This window comes from Lissotriton vulgaris, chromosome 9 (assembly GCF_964263255.1).
Source record: "Lissotriton vulgaris chromosome 9, aLisVul1.2, whole genome shotgun sequence".
In the NCBI taxonomy this organism is placed as follows: domain Eukaryota; kingdom Metazoa; phylum Chordata; class Amphibia; order Caudata; family Salamandridae; genus Lissotriton; species Lissotriton vulgaris.
In genome coordinates, this window is record NC_141697.1 from 355860144 (window position 1) to 355884459 (window position 24316).

A 24316-nucleotide genomic window follows, 5' to 3' on the forward strand; every position below is an offset into this window, starting at 1 on the left:
GCTGTGTGTTGAGTGGAAACACAGCTGTGTGCCTATCGGAAGTCAATGGAGAAGTTGTGGTTGCAGTTTTGAAGAAGAGGGATCCAGCCTGTGGACCCATAGGAAACCCTTTGGAAGACAGAAGGTTGGAGAGTCACCCCACCCGTGGATGCCCCAGGAGCCAGGTTACCTACACCAGGGAAGCCAGGTGCATAGGGGTGAAGTGACGCTGTTACCTGCCGTAGACAACAATGGACGACCTCAACAAAGATGCTTCTGGAGAAGACTGTGAAGGAGTCAGGTAGAATCCAAGGGTGAATTCTTGAAATGAAGAACCTGCAAGCAGAGGGGACAGAGTATATGCCACTCACAGGTGACCAGGAGGCATGGAAGGACAATTCCCACTGATGTCTGGAGGTTCTGAAGCGACGAAGGTTACCTTGTTGCTGCAACTTTGAGGAACAGGCGATGCTGAGGAAGACCAGGAGTCATGCATTAACTGCCATATGTTGGATGTTGGTGTCTAGTTGGTTGTTGTCTGGAGTGAGCACCAACAAGCCTTGGTATCTGCAACTGTTTTGAAAGACAAAAAGGAGCAAATGTTTGTGACCAGCAAGGTCAAAGGGACTCACAAACAGCAGGACCCGAGCAAGCAGGGGAGCCACTGAAGCAAATGAATACCCTTGAGTGGACCCACAGGCTGACTGCACAGGAGTAGCAAGAGGAACTTGGGCACCTCACCGAAGATGGAGGCCCTCAATGCAAGGACGCTGATCTTCAGGAAGTGAGGTGCCGGAGGCTGGAGCTTCTTGTAGCCCAAATATCTGTGGAGTGCAGAGCCAACAAGCCTTGGCAGTGAAAACACAGGGGTTTAGTCATGCGGCTCTGGCAAGTAATACTGGCCTCAAAAGTGCAGATAGAACAGGTCAGGCCTCGAGGGAACTTCAGAACCACCAACTGTGTTGCTGAGGCTTTGGAAGTCCATAGAACGACAGGAGCAGCAGACCGGTCAGCTTTGTTGCGGTGCCTGCAGATCAGAGGAGAGCCTCCTTCACTTCAATGGAGATTTCTTCGGATGTCCTTGATGCCCACAGGTTTCTGGAGAACCTGAATGAAGCACAGACACAGATGATGAAGAAGACTTGAAGAATAGTAAGATCAGAAGCACACAGAACAAGCTGTCCAAAGCATACGCAAGATGACGTGCAATAATCTATGAAGAGAAAGGATGAAGATAGGAAAACAGCATCTAAATAAAACGCTAAAGTAAAAGAAAGCAGTCTAAAAGTGTAACCTCCTATCTGGAAAAGCTTTGTACAGCTGAAATAAACAGGCAGAAAGAAGTAACATGTAGAGGGCCAAAGGAGTACCGCCGACTAGATCAAGAGAATGCTCCCATTACCCAAATTGGTAATTCAAAGGATAACAAAGATGTATCGGGCAGTGAAGATAAATATTTTACAAAAGCATAATAGCAGGGAAATTACTTACCGGCCAGTAGAACCAAGCTAATTCCACGAGGAGAGTAGGTGGTGTATCGAAGAGGGTAGGGGTGTACGTCTTTTAAAAGCCAAAGCCAGGCAGTGAGATTTTTGTTGCGGAAGTGACACATGTAAACGAGGGTAGCAGCAATGTAAATGCGACTACGGGCTCCCGATACTTAGAAGGAAGAAAATATGGGCACCATATTGAGCATGGATCCCAAGCTTAATTAGCTATACAAAACTAATCAGAAAGAAGGAAAAATATACTATAAAGGTAGCATAAGAAAATGTAAAAGCAATCAAATCAAAATGCTCTAGTCAAAGAAGATACCTGATAAGTAAGGAAGTAAGGATAAAAGAAAACTAGCATAAAAAGAGCCCCACCAGGCTCAGATAACAGAATTAGGAAGATGAGCTGCCCTAGCGACTAGGATGGAAGAAGGAATTACTCAACAAGTGGCATTTTCCCATTGAATAGATTCATGTAACACATTAAGATGGGTGTCAATGGAATAAACCCAAAACACTTTTTTATGGTATGCTTCTGTGTCTCTCACCTTAACTATCTTGATCTTTTCTAGAATGGTCCAAGATAGAGCTGCCTCAGAATTGTTAGTGTTTATCCGGTGTTCAACCAGTGGAGCACCTTATCTTTGTATTGCTGATTTGTGTTCGCTTAGATAACTCCTCAGCTCACGACAAAGTTCCCCCACTTATCCCATAGGACATTCACACTTAATGAAGTAGACAACATTTGTTGTTCTGCAGTTTTTCATGTCATGTAGCTTGTAGTCTTTTCCTCTCCATAAGAGGGAACCAGACACTACAGCATTCTCACAGGCGTATGATGTGCGACATTTATGATTGCCGTCAATAGGGTTTTGCCCCATGAAAGATTTTTGGCAGAAATCTGTTTTCTGTTCCACGGAAGATCTGACTAGAGAATCTCTCAACTTATAATCCCGTTTAAAGGTAGTCAGGGGTTTCTGAATCTAAGGTGTAGATCGGTCCATATTGAAAATATATCACTGTGAGTTAATTATCTGTCTAATTTTGTGTTCAACATTAGTATGATGTACCACACAGACAAGATTATCTTCTTTTTTCTGGGTCTTCGGTTGAAACATGGTTTCTCTTTTATGATATTTGGCCCTCTTGAAAGGCTCCTTTATCAACCGTATACGATACTCTCTTGTTTTGAGCTTTTCTTGTTCTATTTCCCCATGTTATGTACAATCTTGCATAGATGTACAGTTGCGGTATAACCGAAGAAATTGGCTAAACAGAAAACCCTGTTTTGGCATTGTGCATGAAAGCTGTAGTGAAGGAGTGTATTATGTGTTGTGGGCTTCGTATACAAAGAAACCTGTAGGGAACCATTGTTGTGTTTGATACAAACTAGACTAGAAATTCTACCCTGTCTCAACTGGTTTTGGGAGTGAAAAGCATATTAGGGTGTCACTCCCAAGACTCCTCTTGAGTTGACGTTGAGTTAATGTTGAGCAATGGTGTGATGGCGATGGGACTTCTCTTGACGCCAAAAGCTTGGACGACTGGTTTTTCACCATTGATGGCGACCTGGAACGTGTAGAGTCTCTAGCTGTCGGATGTCGTTGTTTCATCACTGACGGTTGCATTGAAGGCAAAGAGTGCCCCAGAGGCACTTTCAACTCCAATCCCAATGCCAATGGAGAACAAACAGGTATTTTTCCTACCTCAAGATGTCGATCCTGTTCTCCTTTTTTCACATCTGTCAGGAGATCTACCTCTGGATGGAGCCTTGTGAAGAGAGGTAGCCTTGGAAGAAGATGGACGAGGTCCTCCTGTTGATCAAGATTTTTCCCTCGACCATGAAGCCGTATTTTCTATCTATCTTTTAAAGTTGTTTTAGAGAGTTTCGTGCAAATGTGGCAAGACTTAGGCAGACGCAAATGGGGTAGGCATACGATGCAGACTGAGTGGGGGTCAGTCTGTGCCTTCTTTTTTGAAACAGGCACTTGACAGAGGGGAAGCTGTTTTTGACAGGAAACAATTCTTTGTCACTGTAGATGTAAACAGACATTGAGTGAAGCTCAGAAAAATCAAGTTTATCAAGCAATTTCTGAAAATAAGTCAAAAACTGAAGGAGATCAATGCTCCAAAATCCTCACTGAAGGAGCTGGAAAAAAGAAATGACCAAACTGTCACCTTTGGAGCATGATGGGTGTGAGAGGCTACCTTGGTATATGATGCACACTTATTCAAGTGTAGCACCCTACACCAATGCAGACAACCCTTATGGTATTTTAAGTGGTATAGACAACCTTAGAAAGCTCTTTAAGTGATATCTGTGGAAAGCAGCCTTCAGAGTAAGTCTAGGAGGAGTGTAAAGCAGCTTGTTTCACAGGTATCTAACCTTATAGTGCAGATTAAGTGAAAAAGAACCACACAGTGTAGTTATAAAAAATAGTTATTTATTACAGACACTCACTAACCCAATACATTACCTCCTACCTGGACATAAAATTACAGTACACACAATACTTTGATAATACGACAGGTAAATAGCATGAAAATACAGTGGGCTCCCAGGGGAGACCAAACCATATACAAAAATTGTGGAATGCGATTAGCGACCAAAGTCGAGACTGAACCCAGTCGACTTAGAAAAGCTGGGAGACCAAAGAACCACCCAAGGTAAGGACCCAGGACCCCCACAGAGGCTGTGTGCTAAATTAATACACAACCACATGCTCACGGTAAGTCAATAGGAGAAGTTGCAGGCATCGTTTTTAAGAAAAAGAACCCTTTGTGGAGGACGTGGAAGACACCTTGTGAAAGATGGACAGTTTGAGAGTTCCCCCCCCCGCCACCCACCCGCGGATACCCAAAAGACCAGGTTACATGCCCAGGGAAGTAGAGTGCATATGGACGAAGTGACGCTGGGAACTGCTGTTGACTACAGTAGAGGGCTTCGAGTAGATGCTGCTGATGAAGAAGCTGGAAGAGTCTGTTGGAATCCAAGGATGGATTCAGGAAGAAGAGTACCTGTAAGTAGAAGGGACATAGTCTATGTCACTCAGAGGTGACCAGGGGCACGGAAGTCGAGTGCCCACGAATGTCGACTGTTACAGAAAAATTGACTGTGTCCTTGTCTCTGCAGCTTTAGACGCTGAGGATGACCAGGAATGGTAGACAAGCTGCCCCAAGTCAGATATCAATATCCAGGGGGTTGGTGTTTGGCGAGTGCACCAACATGCCTTGGCAACAGCAACACATGGAAGTAGACAAAAAGGTAAAGGCTCGGGACCAGCAAGGTCCGAGGACACAACACGCACAACACGTTCAAATAAGTCAGAGTAGGCCAAAAGCAAGCAGGGAAGCCTACTAGAAGCAAAAGCAGACCCTCAACAGGATCCGGAGATCACTGGAGAGGAGAGTCGCCCACCCTTAGCAACAGCCAGCCAATGTGATGCACAGAGAATCGGTTCTGGCAGTGTCAATGAGGGATCCGGGCTTCAGACTCGGTCTGAAGACAGCGCAGGCCTCGAATACGTTGCAGAACCATCTCATAGGCTACTGAACGTTTTGGAGTCTGTAGGAGCCCAGGTACAACGATTTGGTCAGTTGTGTTGCGGTGCCTGCAGATGCAAGGAAGCGGCTCCTTCACTCCAAGGGAGATTATTTTGGATGTATTTGCATGTCCGCAGGCCAAAGATGGAACCTGTATGGAGCACAGACTGTGATGGTGCTGTGACTTGAAGGACGAAGAGGTCCAGAGCAGACAGAGTCTTCCCAGTAACAATGTTAGTTCCTTAGGCAAATTTGATGCAGTCAGTCTGACTCGGTCAGGCCAACTCAGTTGGGATGTCCAGGTGGTTTGAAGAGGACGCGGAGTTATATCTGAATGAAATCCCTTGACAAATCTAGGGACCCACCCACTGGTAAGCCCTTAAGTACCCTAATGTGAGGGTTTGGAGGATTCAGGGGTCCCTCCCAGAGGGAGGGGCTGGGCAGTGTGGAGGATACTCCCATGTCCTTTGCCCAGTTTGGCACCAGAGTGGGGAACCAACGACTACCTGAGCTGGTTTGAGCTGGAGTATGCATGGAGGGTGCCAAATGTGTCCTTCCAGTCAGACTATGTGGTGCTGACAAGTGCTCCCACCCCGGCCTAATACACAAAATCCTTTCTGGGAGGTGGTCACATCTCCCTGTGATAGGAAACTTATAATCCTTCATTTCCCAGCTCTGGCTCGGCCCAGCAGCAGGAGGGCAGAATCGCATTGCAAGAAAGCAAAAGTGTTTGGTTGGCAGGTCTGCTCTAGGGCAGGGGAGGAGTGGCTTGCCCACTGCTGAGGGTGATGACTGTTTGGTCGGCCCTTTGGGGCCGACCAAACTAGTCATGCTCACTCTGCCTTTTCTCCATGTGGACTGCATGCAGCGTACATGGAGAAAATGACCTCCCCATAGACGCCTGGCTGGTCGGCGACCCGACCAGTCACAACACTGCCATTGCAACGTAGTGATTGGCTTAGGGGAGGGAGGATGCCTGCTTCCTGTTCCTGCCGGAGGCAGGACAGCAGGATAGCAGATCAGGAGCAGAGACAGCCCGAGTCCCAGGAAGATAAGTGTATTTTATTTTTAAATGAACAGCCCCTGCATTATGGGGTATGGTTCCAACATGTTTGATACCAAACATGCTCAGGTTCGTTCCAGCCATTTTGAAGATGGTCATCGCGTAATCACGAATGGCCTCGCTATATTGTAAGGGCTGATTCACTTACAAAGTCTGGAGAATGGACTCCGGGGTTTGTAGGGTTGGTCTGCTCATGTAGAGCCACCTTCACACTCTGGACCAAGCCATCTGCTTCTGGGATAGAAAGGCCTGCTATAGGGGTGATTGCAGGTTTCAAGTGTAGTGATATTAGATATAAGGAAACATATCTTTTGTGAGAGGAGTTTTAAGGGTCCCTTATAGGTGGCATAACACATAGTGCAGCCCATGGGGGACCACGGGTGTACTTGGCCCTAGGTACTTTAGTGCCATATACTTACACCAGCAGCCAATTAGGAATGTACCTAGGTACTCACCATAATCAATTTAGGGAGAAAGTACAGTGACTGGGGTCCTGATAAGCAAGGTGCCAGTCAGACTAGTCAGAAAAACAGTATACACCATCAGAAAGTGGGGGTAACCATGAAAGCAGATCCTACTTTCCTACAACTAGGAGTTCTTAAAAGCATGTGCCAGTATTCGCTTGTTATGCCTTTAATGCAGCCTATTGGCTAACAATGACTTTGCATTCCCTTGCACATTTTTCTACTATGAAGGCTGTGTTTTTGAACCTTCTGCTCCCTTTTTCTGATTTACAGAAATGCTTGAGTCTGGTAAGAGGTTTATTAAAGGAAAATTAAATGTACATAGAGCATTTTTAGCTCTTTACACAAGCTGTATCAAAGTACTACGTACATGTTTAGTGGTGTGTGTCTGTGTGTATATATATATGTATATATATATAAAAAAAAATATATATATATATATATATATATATATATATATATATATATATATATTACCTACTGGCGGTCGCCAGTAGGTAGTTATAGTTAGGATTTTTTTCAATGTTAAATCTCAAAATTCTATTTGGAATAACTTTGGCACCGGTTGACGAATCTGCCTGAAAATTTCAGGAAAATGGCCTCGTCGAGCTCCGGTCCTTCCCTGAAAGTTTGGGGGGGATACAATAAGCGGGGGCCGAGATAAAAGGGGGGTCCCAAAACGCGTTTTCCCCATGTTAATTTCCATAGGGCGGTCGATTTCACTTTTAGCCCGAACGGCTGAATGGATTTACACCAAACTTGGCAAAATTGTAGGGACTGGTAGCCCGATGTGCCTTTGCTATGTCTCAAGATATGTGCTCCAGTGGATTTTGAGTAATTTAGGTCCAAAAAAATATATATATCTATAGCAGCGCACAGGTGCGCGCACCGGAGTGCGCTCCAGGCGCGACACGCGAGGTGCGCATGGAAAGCTGATTGGCTCTCGGGTGTCTGTAAACATTCCAAACAGTCCAGAGCGGTCGCCATCTTGTGTCTCGGTAAAATCGAGACATAAGAGGTGGCTAAAACAAAGTGGGAACTGACCATAAGGCGTCAGGGATAGACCCCTTTGACCCCCTAGGTTTGATGTGGGGGCTATAAAAGGGCCCCGCGGGGCATTTAAAATATTTTTTTTTTTTCGTTTTGCGCGGGGGAAGCGCTCGGTGCGCGCACCAGGTAGCGCACCGGGGAGCGTAAAATGAGGGAAAAAGATGACAGAGTTTTAAAAAAATGAAGTTTTCATTTAGAAATTGGAGGTAGTTCTTAAAAGAACTTTTTTTTTTCTTCTTTTTGTTGTTTTATATTTTTTTTGTGTTTTTGGAACTTTTTAAACTTTTTTTGGCTTTTCAAAACAGTTTTATATTTTTTTTGTATTTTTTAGGGGGAGAAACAAAAAAAGGGAATTGAAACTGGCTCAACTGGAGCAAAAAAACAAAAAACCCAAAAAATTATTTCTTTTTGGGGCACTTGTGATTATCACCTGCAAGGACGATGAGCTTAATACTTTGTTCCCCATAGGAGATAAGCTTGCCACAAGCAGTGCAAGTAATTTTAAAATCAGCAAATCTTGGCTGAATGCAAGGCATCACCTCAGATGTTTCTGGTTGCGAGGAAGAGGGTTGTTTTCTTTGGGAGGGGGTCCTTGATGACTGGGGGAGGTTACTAGCCAGTTCCCGGAACTCTGCGCGAGAGTAGTTGTTTGGATGCTTTCTTGTCATGTGCCGAATCATGGTATAGTTACCAAAAGAATATTTCTTATTTGGGTTGCCCCGTGAAAGTTCATCATTGCAGATGAGGCAAGTGACTTTGGGCGCATTCACCTTTTTTTGCCCCTCTGGGATTGAAAAAAACTGCCAAATGAAGTGTGGTTTGGGTTTATAAGGTGTGTTTTCTTCAGGCAGCCATCTTCTTCTCCCCTCCTCCTCTTCCTCTTCCTCCTCCTCCTGTTCTTGACCACCAATATAATTTGGAGCTGGTCCTCTTGGTGGTGGTGGTGGTGGTGGTGGCTGAGATGCTCCTGCTGCTGCTGCTACTGAAGCCATTTTAAAGTACAAAAAGGTACAGAGAGTTCCAAACAGATCTTCCTCAGTCAAAGGACAAAGTCAGAATAAGGAAAAAAGGTGGGGGCTTTCATCATTTGGAAAACAAAACTGTCCTGAACCAATGAGAAGTGTTATTTTCAGGTCACAAGACCAGGGGCTTCATCATTATGAAACTAAAACTGTTATGAACCAATGAAAAGTGTTATTTTCTGCTCACATGACCCGACGCGCTTACGCTACGCGCACGGGGGCGCGCAGCGTAAGCGCGTCGGAAGTTTACGTTTTGCGATCGTATTCGTTCGAGTACTTCCGGGTGCGCTTACGCCGTGCGTATCACGCGGTCGCGGCTACGCGATACGTCACGATCATGTTTTCGTTTGCGATATTGGCGCTCACGAGACGCTCCCCGGAGCGCGCCCGGGGGCGCTTTTCAGAAATACGCTTTTCGGGGCGCACTCCGGGGCGCGCTCTGGGAGCGCTCCCCCCAAAAATTAAAAAAAAAAAAATGGGATAATTGTAGAGACAGGTAGCCCTATTCTGAAGTGGTTTGTAAAAAAATTAACTTTATAAAAATATGTATTGTGCTACATTGGGCTTAATATATGTTAGAGCCTAAATGTAGCCCAAATGTAGCCCAAAGTAGCCCAATGAAGCCCAAAGATGGCCACCAGAGATCAAAAATTGTAAATGTAGCCCAAAATTCAACTAGATGTAGCACAACTGTAGCCCAATGACAGAATGTACCAGAGTGTTAAAAAGAACAACTAGAGTGCTAACAGTCTTATTTATAAAGTGAAACTTATAGTAAGGAATTAGCATTTAAAAAACCTATGAAATTCACTGAAAAAAACCATAGGTTTCACACCAGTTATAGTTAGGAATTAGCATTTAAAAAACCTATTAAATTCACTGAAAAAACCATAGGTTTCACACCAGTTATAGTTAGCTGGAAATTTTACTGATATAAAACCATTGAAATTCCCACGTTATAGTTAGTCGGACTCACTATAACTTGCGCGTGCAATGCACTGCTGATGACATCACATATTACATCACTCATGACATGGTCAGTGACATCACTCATGACATCACTGATGACACCATCCTTGTGACACAGTGACAGACCTCCTTTCAGTGTAATGTAACCCATGAAACACATATTCAAAAATAGAAACTAATATTTTCAAAAAAGTGGATATACCCATACCAGTTACAACAACCAATTCAGTAATACCACCATCTAATACACATCCACTCATGTGTATGTATATGGGTTATTAGATATTTTTATTAGTATCAGTATGAGTGTCTATATGGTTTGGTGGGGGTATTACTTAGCACATAGATGCATGAGTGACTGACTCTTTGTTTGTATGTGTTTTGAAGACAACATATGTACAGGACTGTATGGGTGGATGAGTGTCTATATGTGTTTGTTAGTGAGTGAATGACTGTCTCACTAGTGTCTTTATCAGTAACTACATATGTTTTAATCTAGTATATATGAATATTGATGTATATAAGTGAGTATATGTGAGAGTAAGAGATTGTAAGAGTTCCTGTTTAAATAAGTATGTGTTTCTATAAGTGATTGTTTAAGAGAATAAATATGTGTAATTTTAAATAGAAGTAAGGTGGAAGTGTGTGTATAACTCTATATTCAAATAAATGGATGTCCAATAGTTTATTTGCACGTGTGAATATGTGTGTGAGTAACTTTTGGATGAATGTCGGTGTGTAACAGGATGTATAGGTGTATCACTTCATATGATGAGTGAGTATATGTATGAGTGACTATATAGAACTGTTGGTGAATGAGTGGATGTGTATATAGATAGTGGAATTACTGAATTGCTTGTTGTAACTGATATAGGTATCTCCATTTTTTTAAAAATTTCAGTTTCTATTTTTGAATATGAGTCTCAAGGGTTACATTATAGTGAAAGGAGGTCTGTCACTATGTCACAAGGATGGTGTCATGAGTGATGTCACTGACCATGTCATGAGTGATGTAATATGTGATGTCATCAGCAGTGCATTGCACGCGCAAGTTATAGTGAGTCCGACTAACTATAACGTGGGAATTTCAATGGTTTTATATCAGTAAAATTTCCAGCTAACTATAACTGGTGTGAAACCTATGGTTTTTTCAGTGAATTTAATAGGTTTTTTAAATGCTAATTCCTAACTATAACTGGTGTGAAACCTATGGTTTTTTTCAGTGAATATATATATATATATATACATTCTCCATTAAGATAGCTGATTTTCAAGCCACTTAAGACCGCGAGCCCTCAGCGGGGTGGCTAACCCATACTTATCAATCCAACGCCTCCCGTAATGATTAAGTCATCCATGTATTAAAAAACATAAAAGAACACTAAAAGATGGCCGCCATAGTTTGTGTATATTGTGTTATTGAAGACTCCACGTAGTCCTATTCTGGTGGTGGTGGGAAATCACATGATTTAAAGGAATGTTGTAGTAAACGTTAATCACCTGTGACCAAGGAGTGGAGGCTCTGAAACCAGGGCCGGCCCTAGGCATGTGCAAACTGTGCACCTGCACAGGGCCGCCAAACCCCAGGGGCCGCCACGACGAGGATCAGATCAGAAGGATCACTGGCGGCCCCCTGGCAGGATTTTGCAGCCTCCCGGCTTCTATTATTTTTTAGGATATCTCGCGCTTCCCCTGTCTCTCTCTCCATCTCTCAGCACGTGTTGTTGTTTTCGGGGGGGGGGGGGGCAGTCTCCAGTAGTTGAAGGGGGCCCCTCAGCTGAGCCCTCCGGTAGAGAGCTGTGTCTCTCTCTCTAAAGCAGCTGCTGCTGCCTGCAGCCTGCTCCTAGGAGCTCCTGCTCCTCGCGCTGCTGACCTTTGACTGAAGAGAAACAAAGTATCAACTTCCATTGTTTCTCTTCAGTCAAAGCCATGAGCCAGGCCCGGAAAGAGGAGGGGGTGGGGACCCTAGGATGGTGCATTCTCCTCAGGGCACTATTCCTTTGAGAAGGGAGGAGGCCAGGGCTGTCTGTGAGGGGTGAGGGGTTGTCAGGGTTTGGGGGCCTACATGCGCTGGGGACCTCTTAATGTGATTGTGGCACCCTTAAAAAAACTGCTTCCCTGCCTCCCCTACAAGTTATCTAAAGACACAATTACAATGTTGAAGCTGGCTCTGTTTCCACATCAGCATTTTAAAAGCATGCTTACATTTTCTGGATGATTTTAGCAGGCTCGACTACGCATGTCTAACATTGCAAAAGTGAAAGCGATTTGCACACCCCTCTTGAGTGGGCCTCGGTAAATATGGAGAGCTGGCATGCTGGCATGTGGCGAAGACGCAGTGTTCTGCTATGTGCTTGTGCACAGGTTGGCCCATGGTGAATTATAATTATTAGAAAGAACGCTCCAGATGCAGAAGCGCTTCCTCAGCCACCAAGTTTGGGACAAGGAAGGAGACAGTGAGTAAGTGTATTTTTATTGTTGAAAGGTGAAACAGAGGTCTCGGTGGAATGGGATAACGGGCCTGCAAGTAAGGGAAGATTATCTGATCTCTGTTCAGACAGCCTGTAGGTCCTTTCTCCAACATACGTGCCTGTGTAATATAGTTTGTAATCACTGTGACAATTTTAGGAACTTTTATACATAATAGAAACTGTGTTTTCCGACAAGTCATGGTTCTTTTAAACAAAATACAATTTTAATTGCTTGCTTTATCGTAGTCCGTTTCACGCTCACCCTGACATCTGTTTAAGTCCTCCGAGTCATTTGTTATTCTCTCGGTGTACCAAGTCAACCTTCCCTCTGAGTTCGGTAAGCTGAGTTACAGTGACAATCGTTATGTACAGCACATAGAGGTGTCAAAATGGCATTTGTACAAACATTAATTTTATTGTGAGAAAAAAGCATCCTCATTAAAACATGAATGCATGTGAGGGTGATGTGCTCTCTGCCCACCCTTGTTTGGCCGATATATTGTTGGTAGTTCTTAGTATTTAGTGTGTATCCTTGGCTTGGGATGGTGGCACTTTCCTTGTATAGCCAGAGTACATATGGATACTGGATGAAAACTGCAAACTGATAGTAGAGCACCTGTCATGCATTTACTAAAAATAAAAAGCTTGTCTATTAGGTCAAAATTATTTTGTTTGAAGAAAGTGATCAGCTTACGTTTTGGAGTCCAGGCGGAGGGGGAGAAGGGTGCAAGGCAGAGCGGAGAAGGGTGCAAGGCAGAGGGGAGAAGGGCGGAAGGCAGAGAGGAGAAGGGCGCAAGGCAGAGAGGAGAAGGGTGCACGGCGGAGAGGAGAAGGGTGCAAGGCAGAGGGGAGAAAGGTGGAAGGCAGAGAGGAGAAGGGTGCAAGGTAGAGAGGAGAAGGGTGCAAGGCAGAGAGGAGAAGGGCGCAAGGCAGAGAGGAGAAGGGTGCACGGCAGAGAGGAGAAGGGTGCAAGGCAGAGGGGAGAAAGGTGGAAGGCAGAGAGGGGAAGGGTGCAAGGTAGAGAAGGGTGCAAAGTAGAGAAGGGAGCAAGGCGGAGGGGAGAAGGGTGCAAGGCAGAGGGGAGAAGGGTGCAAGGCAGGGAGTAGAAAGGGTGCACGGTAGAGAAGGGTGCAAGGCAGAGGGGAGAAGGTTGCAAGGCAGAGGGTAGAAGGTTGCAAGGCAGAGAGGAGAAGGGTGCAAGGCAGAGAGGAGAAGGGTGCAAGGCAGAGGGGAGTAGGATGCAAGGCAGAGAGGAGAAGGGTGCAAGGCGGAGGGGAGAAGGGTGCAAGGCAGAGGGGAGAAGGGTGCAAGGCAGAGAGGAGAAGGGTGTAAGGCAGAGGGGAGAAGGTGCAAGGCAGAGGGGAGAAGGGTGCAAGGCAGAGAGGAGAAGGGTGCAAGGCAGAGGGGAGAACGGTGCAAGGAAGAGGGGAGAATGGTGCAACGGGGAGGGGGAGAAGGGTGCAAGGCGGAGGGGAGAAGGGTGCAAGGTGGAGGGGAGAAGGGTGCAAGGCAGAGAGGAGAAGGGTGCAAGGCGGAGGGGAGAAGGGTGCAAGGCAGAGAGGAGAAGGGTGCAAGGCAGAGGGGAGAAGGGCGCAAGGCAGAGAGGAAAAGGGCGCAAGGCAGCGAGGAGAAGGGTGCAAGGCGGAGGGGAGAAGGGTGCAAGGCAGAGGGGAGAAGGGTGCAAGGCAGAGAGGAGAAGGGTGCAAGGTGGAGAGGAGAAGGGTGCAAGGAAGAGGGGAGAATGGTGCAATGGGGAGGGGGAGAAGGGTGCAAGGCGGAGGGGAGAAGGGTGCCAAGGGGAGGGGAGAAGGGTGCAAGGAAGAGAGGAGAAGGGTGCACGGTAGAGAAGGCTGCAAGGCAGAGAGGAGAAGGGTGCGAGGCAGAGGGGAGAAGGGTGCAAGGCAGAGGGGAGAAGGGTGCAAGGTAGAAAAGGGTGCAAGGCGGAGGTGGAGAAGGGTGCAAGGGGGAGGGGGAGAAGGGTGCAAGGGGGAGGGCGAGAAGGGTGCTGCAAGGCAGAGGGGAGAAGGGTGCAAGGGGGATGGAGATGAAGTTAAAAATGTGCCCTCCCCCCCCCCCCCCCCCCCCCCCCCCCCCGGAAACATTTCTGCGGATGCCCATGGAACGCACCCTACTTTGTGAGAGAGAGTGGGAGAGAGTGGAGAGAGAGAGAGTGGAGAGAGAGAGAGTGGAGAGAGAGTGTGGAGAGAGAGTGTGGAGAGAAAGAGTAGAGAGCGAGAGTAGAGAGCGAGAGTAGAGAGAGAGAGTGAAGAGAGAGTGAGGGTGGAGAGAGAGGGTGGAGAGAGAGAGTGGAGAGAGAGTGGAGAAAGAGTGGAGTAAGGCAGTGGAGAGAGAGTATAGAGAGAGTGGAGAGAGAGAGTAGCGAGAGAGTAGAGAGAGAGAGTCAGTGGAGAGAGAGTGGAGAGAGAGTAGAGAGAGAGGAGAGAAAGACAGTGGAGAGAGAGTGGAGAGAGAGAGTGGAGAGAGAGTAGAGAGAGAGAGTGGAGGAAGAGAGGGTGGAGAGAGAGAGTGGAGAGAGAGCGTGGAGAGAGAGTAGAGAGAGAGAGTGGAGAGAGATTAGAGAGAGAGAGAGTGGAGAGAGAGTGGAGCTAGACAGTGGAGAGAGAGAGAGCGGAGAGAGCATGGAGACAGTGGAGAGAGTGAGCAAGAGAGTGGAGAGAGAGAGAGTGGAGGGAGACAGTGGAGAGAGAGTGGAGAGAGAGTGGAGAGAAAGACAGTGGAGAGAGAGTAGAGAGAGAGTGGAAAGAGAGTAGAGAGAGAGAGAGTGGAGGGAGAGAGAGTGGAGGGAGAGAGAGTGGAGGGAGAGAGAGTGGAGGGAGAGAGTGGAGAGAGAGAGTGGAGAGAGAGTAGAGAGAGAGAGTGGAGAAAGAGTAGAGAGAGAGAGTGGAGAGAAAGTGGAGCTAGACAGTGGATAGAGTGGAGAGAGAGAGAGAAAGTAGTGAGAGAGACAGTGAAGAGAGAGAGTGAAGAGAGAGAGAGTGGAGAGAGAGAGAGAGAGAGAGAGAGAGAGAGAGAGAGAGAGAGAGAGAGAGAGTGGAGGGAGTGGAGCTAGACAGTGGAGAGAGAGAGAAAGTGGAGAGAGAGACAGTGGAGAGAGACAGTGGAGAGAGAGAGAGAGTGGAGAGAGAGAGAGAGTGGAGAGAGAGAGAGAGTGGAGAGAGAGAGAGAGGAGAGAGAGAGAGTGGAGAGAGAGAGAGGAGAGAGAAAGAGGAGAGAGAGGAGATAGAGAGTGGAGAGAGAGTGGAGGGAGACAGTGGAGGAGACAGTGGAGGGAGATAGTGGGGAGAGAGTAGAGAGAGAGAAAGTGGAGAGAGAGACAGTGGAGAGAGAGTGGAGAGACAGTGGAGATGGAGTGGACAGAGTTGAGAGAGAGAATGGAGAGAGAGAGTTGAGAGAGAGAGAGACTGACTGACTGACTGACTCAGAGACTGAATACTGACTGACTGAGAGACTGACTGGCTAGGAAACTGACAGAGAGAGAGAGCAAGATTGGCTGACTAAGAGAGTGACTGACTGACTAACAGAGAGAGAGAGACTGATTGAGAGTGAGACTGACTGGCAGAGAGAGAGACTGACTGAGGTAGAGAGATACTGACTGACTGAGGTAGAGAGATACTGACTGACAGAGAGAGAGACAGAGAGAGAGGCAGAGACTGACTGAGAGAGATAGACTGATTGACTGCGAGAGAGACTGACTGACTGAGAGAGACTGACTGACTGAGAGAGACTGACAGAGAGAGAGAGAGACTGACTGAGAGGGGGACTGACAGGGAAAGATAGAGAGAGACTGACTGAGGTAGAGAGAGAATGACTGACTGAGAGAGACTGACTGACTGGGAGAGAGAGAGACTGACTGGGAGAGAGCGAGACTGGCTGACAGAGAGAGAGACTAAGAGAGAGAGAGAGAGACTGGGAGACTTACTGGCTGAGAGAGCGACTGTCAGAGAGAGATAGACTGACAGAGAGAGAGAGACTGACTGAGAGAGAGATTGACTGACAGAGACTGACAGAGAGAGAGACTGACTGACAGAGAGAACAGAAACTAAAGAGGGCCCATGGAGCTTTGTTTACTTTTCTGTTGTCTCCATTTCTTGCTCTTTCCATAACACCTCAAGCAGTAAATAAGAGGCCGTCGAAAGTCCAAGGTTAGACACGCCTGTGATGTCACTGGGTGTGAAAGGGAGTGACATGTCGCTTTTGTCACCCATAACATTTTGGCGAATCGATGTCCATGAGGGTCCGGACCCCCTCTTCCGGGGCCCCCACCTACGCTCCCTGCACAGGGCCACCATGAGCCTAGAGCCGGCCCTGCTGAAACTCATCGGGCATTTAAATGCTGCTGTAATTTGAATTAAACACACTGATGAATGAAGAGTCCTGGCTGTCTCGAGTATTTATACGTGGATGATTTATTAATTCCGAGAGGTTTTGGATTTGCCGGGAATATTCAGTGTTTATGAGTATTAATGAGGTTCCCCTGGAAGATAACTTGTATTTACACATTTTACAGCTGATCTGCCATATTACAATTAGGTCTAATCTTTGGCTTAATGGTCCACATAATACATTCCTTGCGCATTATGGTGATTGCAATTGTGCATGTGATAAGTTATATTTCTTCACATTTTGCTTCTGTGCAGATTCTGTTAGTTACTTCACTTTATCTGGAGCTGTACAATCCAATATCATTAAAAAGAGTAAGTTCACTAGACAGTTTTAGAATCTAGTGTCTAGAATCAAATTAAATCAATAGATTTCTTCGTAAAAGTTACTGCACTGTATAAAGTTTTGCCTTTTTATGCATAGGCTTCGTATCTGCTATTATTCTGCTTCTTAACACATTGCAGTGACTGATAAAAATAGTTATACACTTCGTAAATTTCCATGGCAATAATCAAATCCCAATTATCTTCTTTTGCAGTAAAAGTCCAAGCTGCAACTCTTCTGGCATAGGAATGGGAAAGAGTGTTTTGCTGCCTTTTGTTGGTAAGTATCGAAAGTCTCCAAATGAAACCATTGTTGTAATAAAGAAATGTGAAAAGTTGCAGAATTTTTCTCTCTGATAGTTTAATTTTACCAGAAGCATTTTCCCCATGATAATATTTTGGAGGGGATAGCCTTCATGGCATTGACGGTTTTAGTTATGATGAACGTACTTACATTTGATACCATGATTCTATAATTTTATTACATACCGACAGGTTTATACTGCTGTCTATTACAGAAGCGCAAGATATTATACTAGAAGTATTCTGAATAGGGGAACTTAATTTGATGATTAAATACAGCTATTATGGAATCGCAGACACATTGATTGAATTAGATTAAAGGACGGTGGTGATGTTGTAACAAAAATATTGTTTAAAATTAGAAAGAAATTCTAGCCTTTAAGTATAGATGAAAGATTAAAAATTGTCCAAGCTTAAAAAATAAGGCAAATGGAAAAAAGTATAAAATATAAAAAAGTGACCGTTTTTCAGATGCCAAGGCAGCTTGACCAATTAAATCATTTTAGCTTGACTCTTGAGGCTGACATAAACTCTTTGTATGACTGGGCAATGTTTTCTGTCTTTTTTTACCATGGATCATGTCGTTTTTACTAAAGTCAAACATTTTTATAGTACTTTCAAGTTGGACAACATCCCCAAACGACAAATTTCGAAGCATCTTAAAAGTTTGAAATTCAGGTCAAATAGGATGGATCAGTTTATTCTGCTATCAGATTGGTAAAGCAGTCCTTACTCTGCTTCTTAAAATGTACTGTTGTGCTGGTGCTTTTGTGACATGCAGCAGGTCCATTCCCCAAAGCTTATCCCCAAAAGGGGTGCAATCTGGTAAATTAGCCAGTTTTGACTTGTGTTTGTTTAACACATGCCACATTTGGAGTTACCAAAAGAATGCGATATGCTGTAGAGCAAATGAGGCTGAAAACTCCTCAAATAATCTTGTGCTGGAGCCTTTCCATACATCTCTTAAAGTGGATATTCCTATGGTGTCTCATTTATCAAAGCCTACCGAACCTAGTGAGAGTGAAGTGAACTGCATCGGTTTCCCTTGCCAGCCTATGTATTTTGAGGCTAAGTGTCAGACTTTAATGGTACATCGGGTTGCCTCTGGTAAAGTTGGGGTCCGGGCACTATATATAGATTCCTGTGGCACTTCCCCAGGAATAGTTTTAGTGCAAGTTGGTGTTCATGGTCGAACTGGGCGATATATAATAAGTCATTTCCCCTTCCCTGCTGCCGTCGGCCGTCGCGAGCACTACCTTTGTAGTGCTGCGCACGTCCAACGGCGGACACGGCCCCGCCCACGCAAGAGAACGCCCGTACCGCGGCAGAATTACCGCCGTAGTTAACAGGTTAATTGTGACCATCTGTAAGCCCAATAATACAACTGAAGGTCAGCTCTATTCCCCCATCAAATACTGACAATATATGTGTAGAGAAGGTTTACCTGGACTGCTGCCCAGGCCACAAAAAATCCCTCTCTCTTATTTAAGATAGTTGAGAAGGGGGTTCTGTATAATGTACGAGTATTTCTGTAGGATATGGAGCCATTTAGGCAGAATAATCATCTTAAATAGGAATTCCTGCCTAATATTGAAAGGGTCCATCTTATAATATTTTCGCTTATCTTAGCGAACCCCAGACAATATTAAGATCCCAGCTTTCCCACGCAGTTGGGGCAGTGTATACACCACCTATTTAAATGACCTGAAAGTACTTGGAGCCCAGCTACCAAAATTCCCATTCAATCCCTAGCCCAGGAGTACCAACGGAAGCTCCTTAATAGTCGAACATCTTGCCTGGTAATTTTCTACATGAAGATAATATTCTTATTTGTATGCAATATCCCCTCAGCACCCTGAAGATTGTACACCTTCAGGGTTTTTGGAGAAGCTTCAGGACTGTTCGTAAACTGCCATAAATCAGCTGTAGTAAAACTGGTGTCGGGTCATTGAATGGGAATTTTGGTAGCTGGGAACCTTACTGAAGTTAAAAGCAAAGGTGGATACTACAACCAGCGAATCTCATCAGAAACTGTGCAGCGACGAGAGAGCACCAGGAAGGCTTTCTCATTCGGTGCCTTCCCACTCACATCCAGGAGACCAGATGCACTCCTGTAGCCCGACACAGACTGCAGGATGGTGAGAAATCTTAGGCCAACTGCAGGAGCCTACAGATATCACCCCCTCTATACCAGTCTAACATGCAGATTGCAGACCTGGTGAAGGGGTGAAGGAGGCGCTCAGATTTCTTCGAGGTCAGCCTGCTGCTCCCTCTTTCTCCTGCTTGCCCAGCAGCTCACCCCACTTGACCGCCCCTCACACTGCTGCATTAGTGGGTAATAGACTCTGGTGGCTACAATTCCAGAGGACCACCCTTCTTAGCCCTCACTGGCATGCAGCATAGTGTCACCGAGGATGGGGGAGGTGAAGGTGGGTATGTCCCTTCCGATGACCCTGCCACCCTGGACCCCGCTCCCCAGCAGCTCGCTTCACCCGACCCATACTCTGCTTTGATAATTTATGGGTGAACATGGTTCGGACCATGATAGCTGCAACATCCTTGTTCCTTAAAGAGCGTGCAACGTTTGAGCCCAGAAATGAGAAGGAGGCAATCATACCCTGCTGTAGTGTGCATGATGCACCCCCCTGGCTCCCGGCTCAGCTTGCGCATTCACCCTTGAACTGCTGGTGTAATTGCAGGCAATTGGGGGATGTACTCAGCCAGCCTCACATGCCAAGGAACTGCGACACACTGGTGAGTGACTCGCTGGTCCTGAGGTTTGGGAAAAAGGTGGTGGCCATCTTTCCCTTTCTCTTGTCTTCTACCTGCACTGGAAGCTGTTTCCCTGGTGCTGGTCAGAGCTGTCCTTCTGAGGATCCAGACTGCTGTCTGTGGGAGCTTTCTTCTCAATGCGAAAGTCAAAATCTTGATACCATTTTCTACATGTCACCTTAAGCTCATTACAGCCCTTTTTGGTGAAACTCCTTTTGTCCTGCCATACACACCTACACATGTAAAGGCAGAACTACAACTTCGGCAGTCGGGTAGTGTGTTTGCAGACTCTCCTGCAAACCCTAGTACTACTCGGCCTCAGCACACCCAAGATAGCTGCTACTGTTCATCGTATACTTCTTGTGATTGCTGTTGCTATGTATCGGTGCTTCCTTCATGCAATTGTATTTACCCACTTTGTTCTCCCATATTTGTTACTTTGCCTGTCAGAAAATAGGATCTTTCTGACATGGTTGCCCCACTTTTTGCCTGGAGTCAGTGTGTTTTGACTGTAGTACACTCGGATCCTGTTAACCAGTACCCCAGTGTCTGTGTTTGCTCCTCTAAATTGGCTGGTAAGTACTTTGTACACCCCACAATTGGCATACTGGTGTACCCCTGCAAGTCCCTAGTATACGGTACTAAGGTACCCAGGGCATTTGTACACCAGGAGTCTCCCATGGGAGCCCATGCAAACTGTGTCTGCAGGTCTGCCACGGCAGCCTGCGTGAAATGGTGCACGCACCTTTCCCTTCTGATATAAGGTTTACCCTATATCCCGTTCGCTGCATTTATATCCTGTAACCCCTAAGGTAGGCCCTTCAGCCCACATGCAGGGTGCATGATTCTAAGTGTTAGGGTGCCCCTGAATGATCAGAGACAGCCCTACAAACCCCAGACTCCATTCTCTGGGCTTTGTATGTGCAGGGTAGCATTTTAAGCTATGTAGTGGACACTGGCAAACTCTAGTTATCAAACTACATAATTGCTTCTCCAAACCTGGTTATGTTTGGTATCAAACACGTTGGAATCATGTAACTACACCAATTCCAGTGTTAGTTGCCTAATAACATGTACTGGGTGGGCTTCTTAGAGCATTTTGCATGTCTACCTGTGTAGCCTTGCAGGGCCTGCGTGCAAGCCAGTGCTTCCGCAGACCCCAGACACTGTTCCGCCCTCCTGCTGGTGAGCCTAACTTAGGCAAGGGATGGCAGAACAAAGGATTTCCTGTAGACCTGTAGAGGAGAGGTGTAGCCTTAGGTTTCTCTGAGCTAGAGTAAGGGTGCTTCCGAGCACCACCAGACTGCTGTAGAGGGCACATTTGGTGTCCACCTTGCATGAACAAGCTTGCCCCAGTTTAGGAGCCCTTGGCTTCCACTCAGGTGAGAAATTACACAAGAGAACAGGGGAGTGACCACCCCCTGCCCAGAACCTCCCCCAGTGACATAGCCAGATCCCCACCAGGTGGCTATTTAATTCTGCCATTTTGGGTGCAAAATAAGCAGAGGCCCCTGGGAACATCTGAATGGTCAGGCAATCAGAGAGGCATTCCTGAGGGTGGGTTACTGCAGAAGCTGTCCAACTCCCTTCCCGGGCTACTTAAGGCCAAGCGCTCCCTTGAAGGAAGGACTCTAGATTTTAAAAATGTACTTGTCATTTCACTGCTTTTAAAAAACGCACTCACTCGTTATTAGAAGCACTTGCCAAACGCGCCGAGCAGCCCTCCTGACATCCCCTGACACAGCGGATCGTAGCGCTGGTACAGGGAAACCCCTCAACCGCCATCGAGGCTCGAAGGCGTAGACACGCCCACAGCGAGGCCACGCCCACTTTTTCCAGTACTTAAACGCTGACTGATAGCGCTCCTCAATCTTCTTTTGTTGACCTCTGAGGCGGAAGCCGGAGGACTGTGTTTTGCTTTGTTTTATAAATTTACTTGTCATTTCACTGCTTTTAAAAAACGCACTCACTCGGTATTAGAAGCACTTGCCAAATGCGCCGAGCAGCCCTCCTGACATCCCCGACACAGCGGATGGTAGCGCTGGTACAGGGAAACCCCTCAACCGCCATCGTGGCTCGAAGGCGTAGACACGCCCACAACGAGGCCACGCCCACTTTTTCCAGTACTTAAACGCTGACTGATAGCGCTCCTCAATCTTCTTTTGTTGACCTCTGAGGCGGAAGCCAGAGGACTGTGTTTTGCTTTGTTTTATAAATTTACTTGTCATTTCACTGCTTTTAAAAAACGCACTCACTCGTTATTAGAAGCACTTGCCAAACGCGCCGAGCAGCCCTCCTGACATCCCCTGACACAGCGGATCGTAGCGCTGGTACAGGGAAACCCCTCAACCGCCATCGCGGCTCGAAGGCGTAGACACGCCCACAACGAGGCCACGCCCACTTTCCCAGTACTTGAACGCTGACTGATAGCGCTCCTCAATCTTCTTTTGTTGACCTCTGAGGCAGAAGCCGGAGGACTGTGTTTTGCTTTGTTTTATAAATTTACTTGTCATTTCACTGCTTTTAAAAAACGCACTCACTCGTTATTAGAAGCACTTGCCAAACGCGCCGAGCAGCCCTCCTGACATCCCCTGACACAGCGGATCGTAGCGCTGGTACAGGGAAACCCCTCAACCGCCATCGCGGCTCGAAGGCGTAGACACGCCCACAATGAGGCCACGCCCACTTTTTCCAGTTCTTAAACGTTGACTGATAGCGCTCCTCAATCTTCTTTTGTTGACCTCTGAGGCGGAAGCCGGAGGACTGTGTTTTGCTTTGTTTTATAAATTTACTTGTCATTTCACTGCTTTTAAAAAACCCACTCACTCGTTATTAGAAGCACTTGCCAAACGCGCCGAGCAGCCCTCCTGACATCCCCTGACACAGCGGATCGTAGCGCTGGTACAGGGAAACCCCTCAACCGCCATCGCGGCTCGAAGGCGTAGACACGCCCACAACGAGGCCACGCCCTCTTCCCACGCCACAAATGTGTCGGCCATACCAGCGCAGCGGACGAGCGCAGCGGGAGCGCCTAAGGCAAGCTAGTCTGCGCCCGTCCGCGCACGGCCAGGCTCAGGGCCAGAACTCATGCCGGACCCAGCTCCTTCTAGGGTAAGCTACTCACGCTGGGACCTCCTTAGTCTCAGACCCACCAATGACAGCTCATGCAACTATGTTCATGATTTAGACGGTCCCTTTACCAGCTGTACACTCTGCCTCCCAGTTCAGCTACAACTCCCCAATCCGCCCGTCATTCACCCGGCCCTTAAACTTGCCACACTGAACTGTCGGTCACTCCCTATGCATGCGCTGCTCATTAACCACCTAATAGAAGATCACGAGCTCGACATTCTGTTCCTCTCTGAAACGTGGCTTACGGACCACTGGGACCCAGATGTAGTCTTAGCCCTTCCCCCGGGCTTCCTTATCCAATCCCAACCTCGCCCATCTGGCAGAGGAGGCGGAGTGGCCATCATCTACCGGGATCACTTCTCCTGTAGATCCAACGACGCTCACATCCTGGACTCTGAAAGCCTTCATTTCACTATCCAGCTAGCGCCGACTAGTTCGCTGTCAGGCCTCCTTGTATATCGTCCCCCTGGCCATTCTGGCCCGTTTGCTAGCGCTCTCTTAGAATCTATAGCGTCTCTGGCCCATTCCACCTCTAACTTCTCTATACTAGGAGACCTCAACATCCATTTCGATGACCCCCTAGACACAGGGGCAGTCGACCTGATCTCAGATCTGGCGGCCTACGGCCTCCACCTCACCAACTCCGGAGCCACACACACTAAGGGTCATTTGCTTGACCCGGTGTTTACCAACATCCCCACCCTACAAGCCAAAGAGTCCCTCCCCCTCCCGTGGACGGACCACTTTTTGGTCCCTCTCCGCCTACCAGGAGCATTCAAGAAACTCCACAAGCCCACTACCTACACCAGGGACAGGGCATGGTCCAGACTCTCCGCCGAGGACTGGGCCAGAACCCTGAACTCTACAACCCCTACCTCATCGGAAGACCCGGTCACCGCAGACAGAAAATTCAGGGTGTGGATCTCCACGTCCCTTGACTCCATCCTCCCCATAAAAACCCGTGAGGATAAAAACGGGAAACTAGGATCAGCCCCATGGTACACCCCGGAACTCCGAACTCTCCGCAAAGAGTGCAAAAAAGCGGAGCGACTATGGAGAAAGGACTGGCTGCACACCAGCAAGGACGCCGATCGTAGGTCGGTGAGAACCTACAAATCCACCCTGATGCTCACTAAAGCCTCTCATTACGACACCAGAATAAAAAATTGCACCAACTCGGCGAGAGAATCCTTTCTCATCGCCAAAGAGCTCTTGAAAATACCAGCGCCCCCCTCCTCCAACATATCCCCTGCGGACAGAAGTGATGAACTGGCAACCTACTTCGACTCCAAAATCGCCCGTATCCTAGTCTCCCTCCCCCCTGCCAGCTT

The 24316-nt window shown here is 46.9% G+C and overlaps 1 protein-coding gene across 2 annotated transcripts in view; it reads left to right on the forward strand.

Annotated features, from left to right (window-relative positions):
- PPP4R4 (protein phosphatase 4 regulatory subunit 4) overlaps positions 1–24316 on the forward strand; it is a 1899245-nt gene that overhangs the window by 1799421 nt on the left and 75508 nt on the right. For both annotated transcript variants that reach the window (XM_086937722.1, XM_086937723.1), the window contains one exon: positions 16994–17058. In XM_086937722.1, the coding sequence (XP_086793848.1) occupies positions 16994–17058 (65 nt within the window). The remainder of the gene's footprint in view (positions 1–16993; positions 17059–24316) is intronic.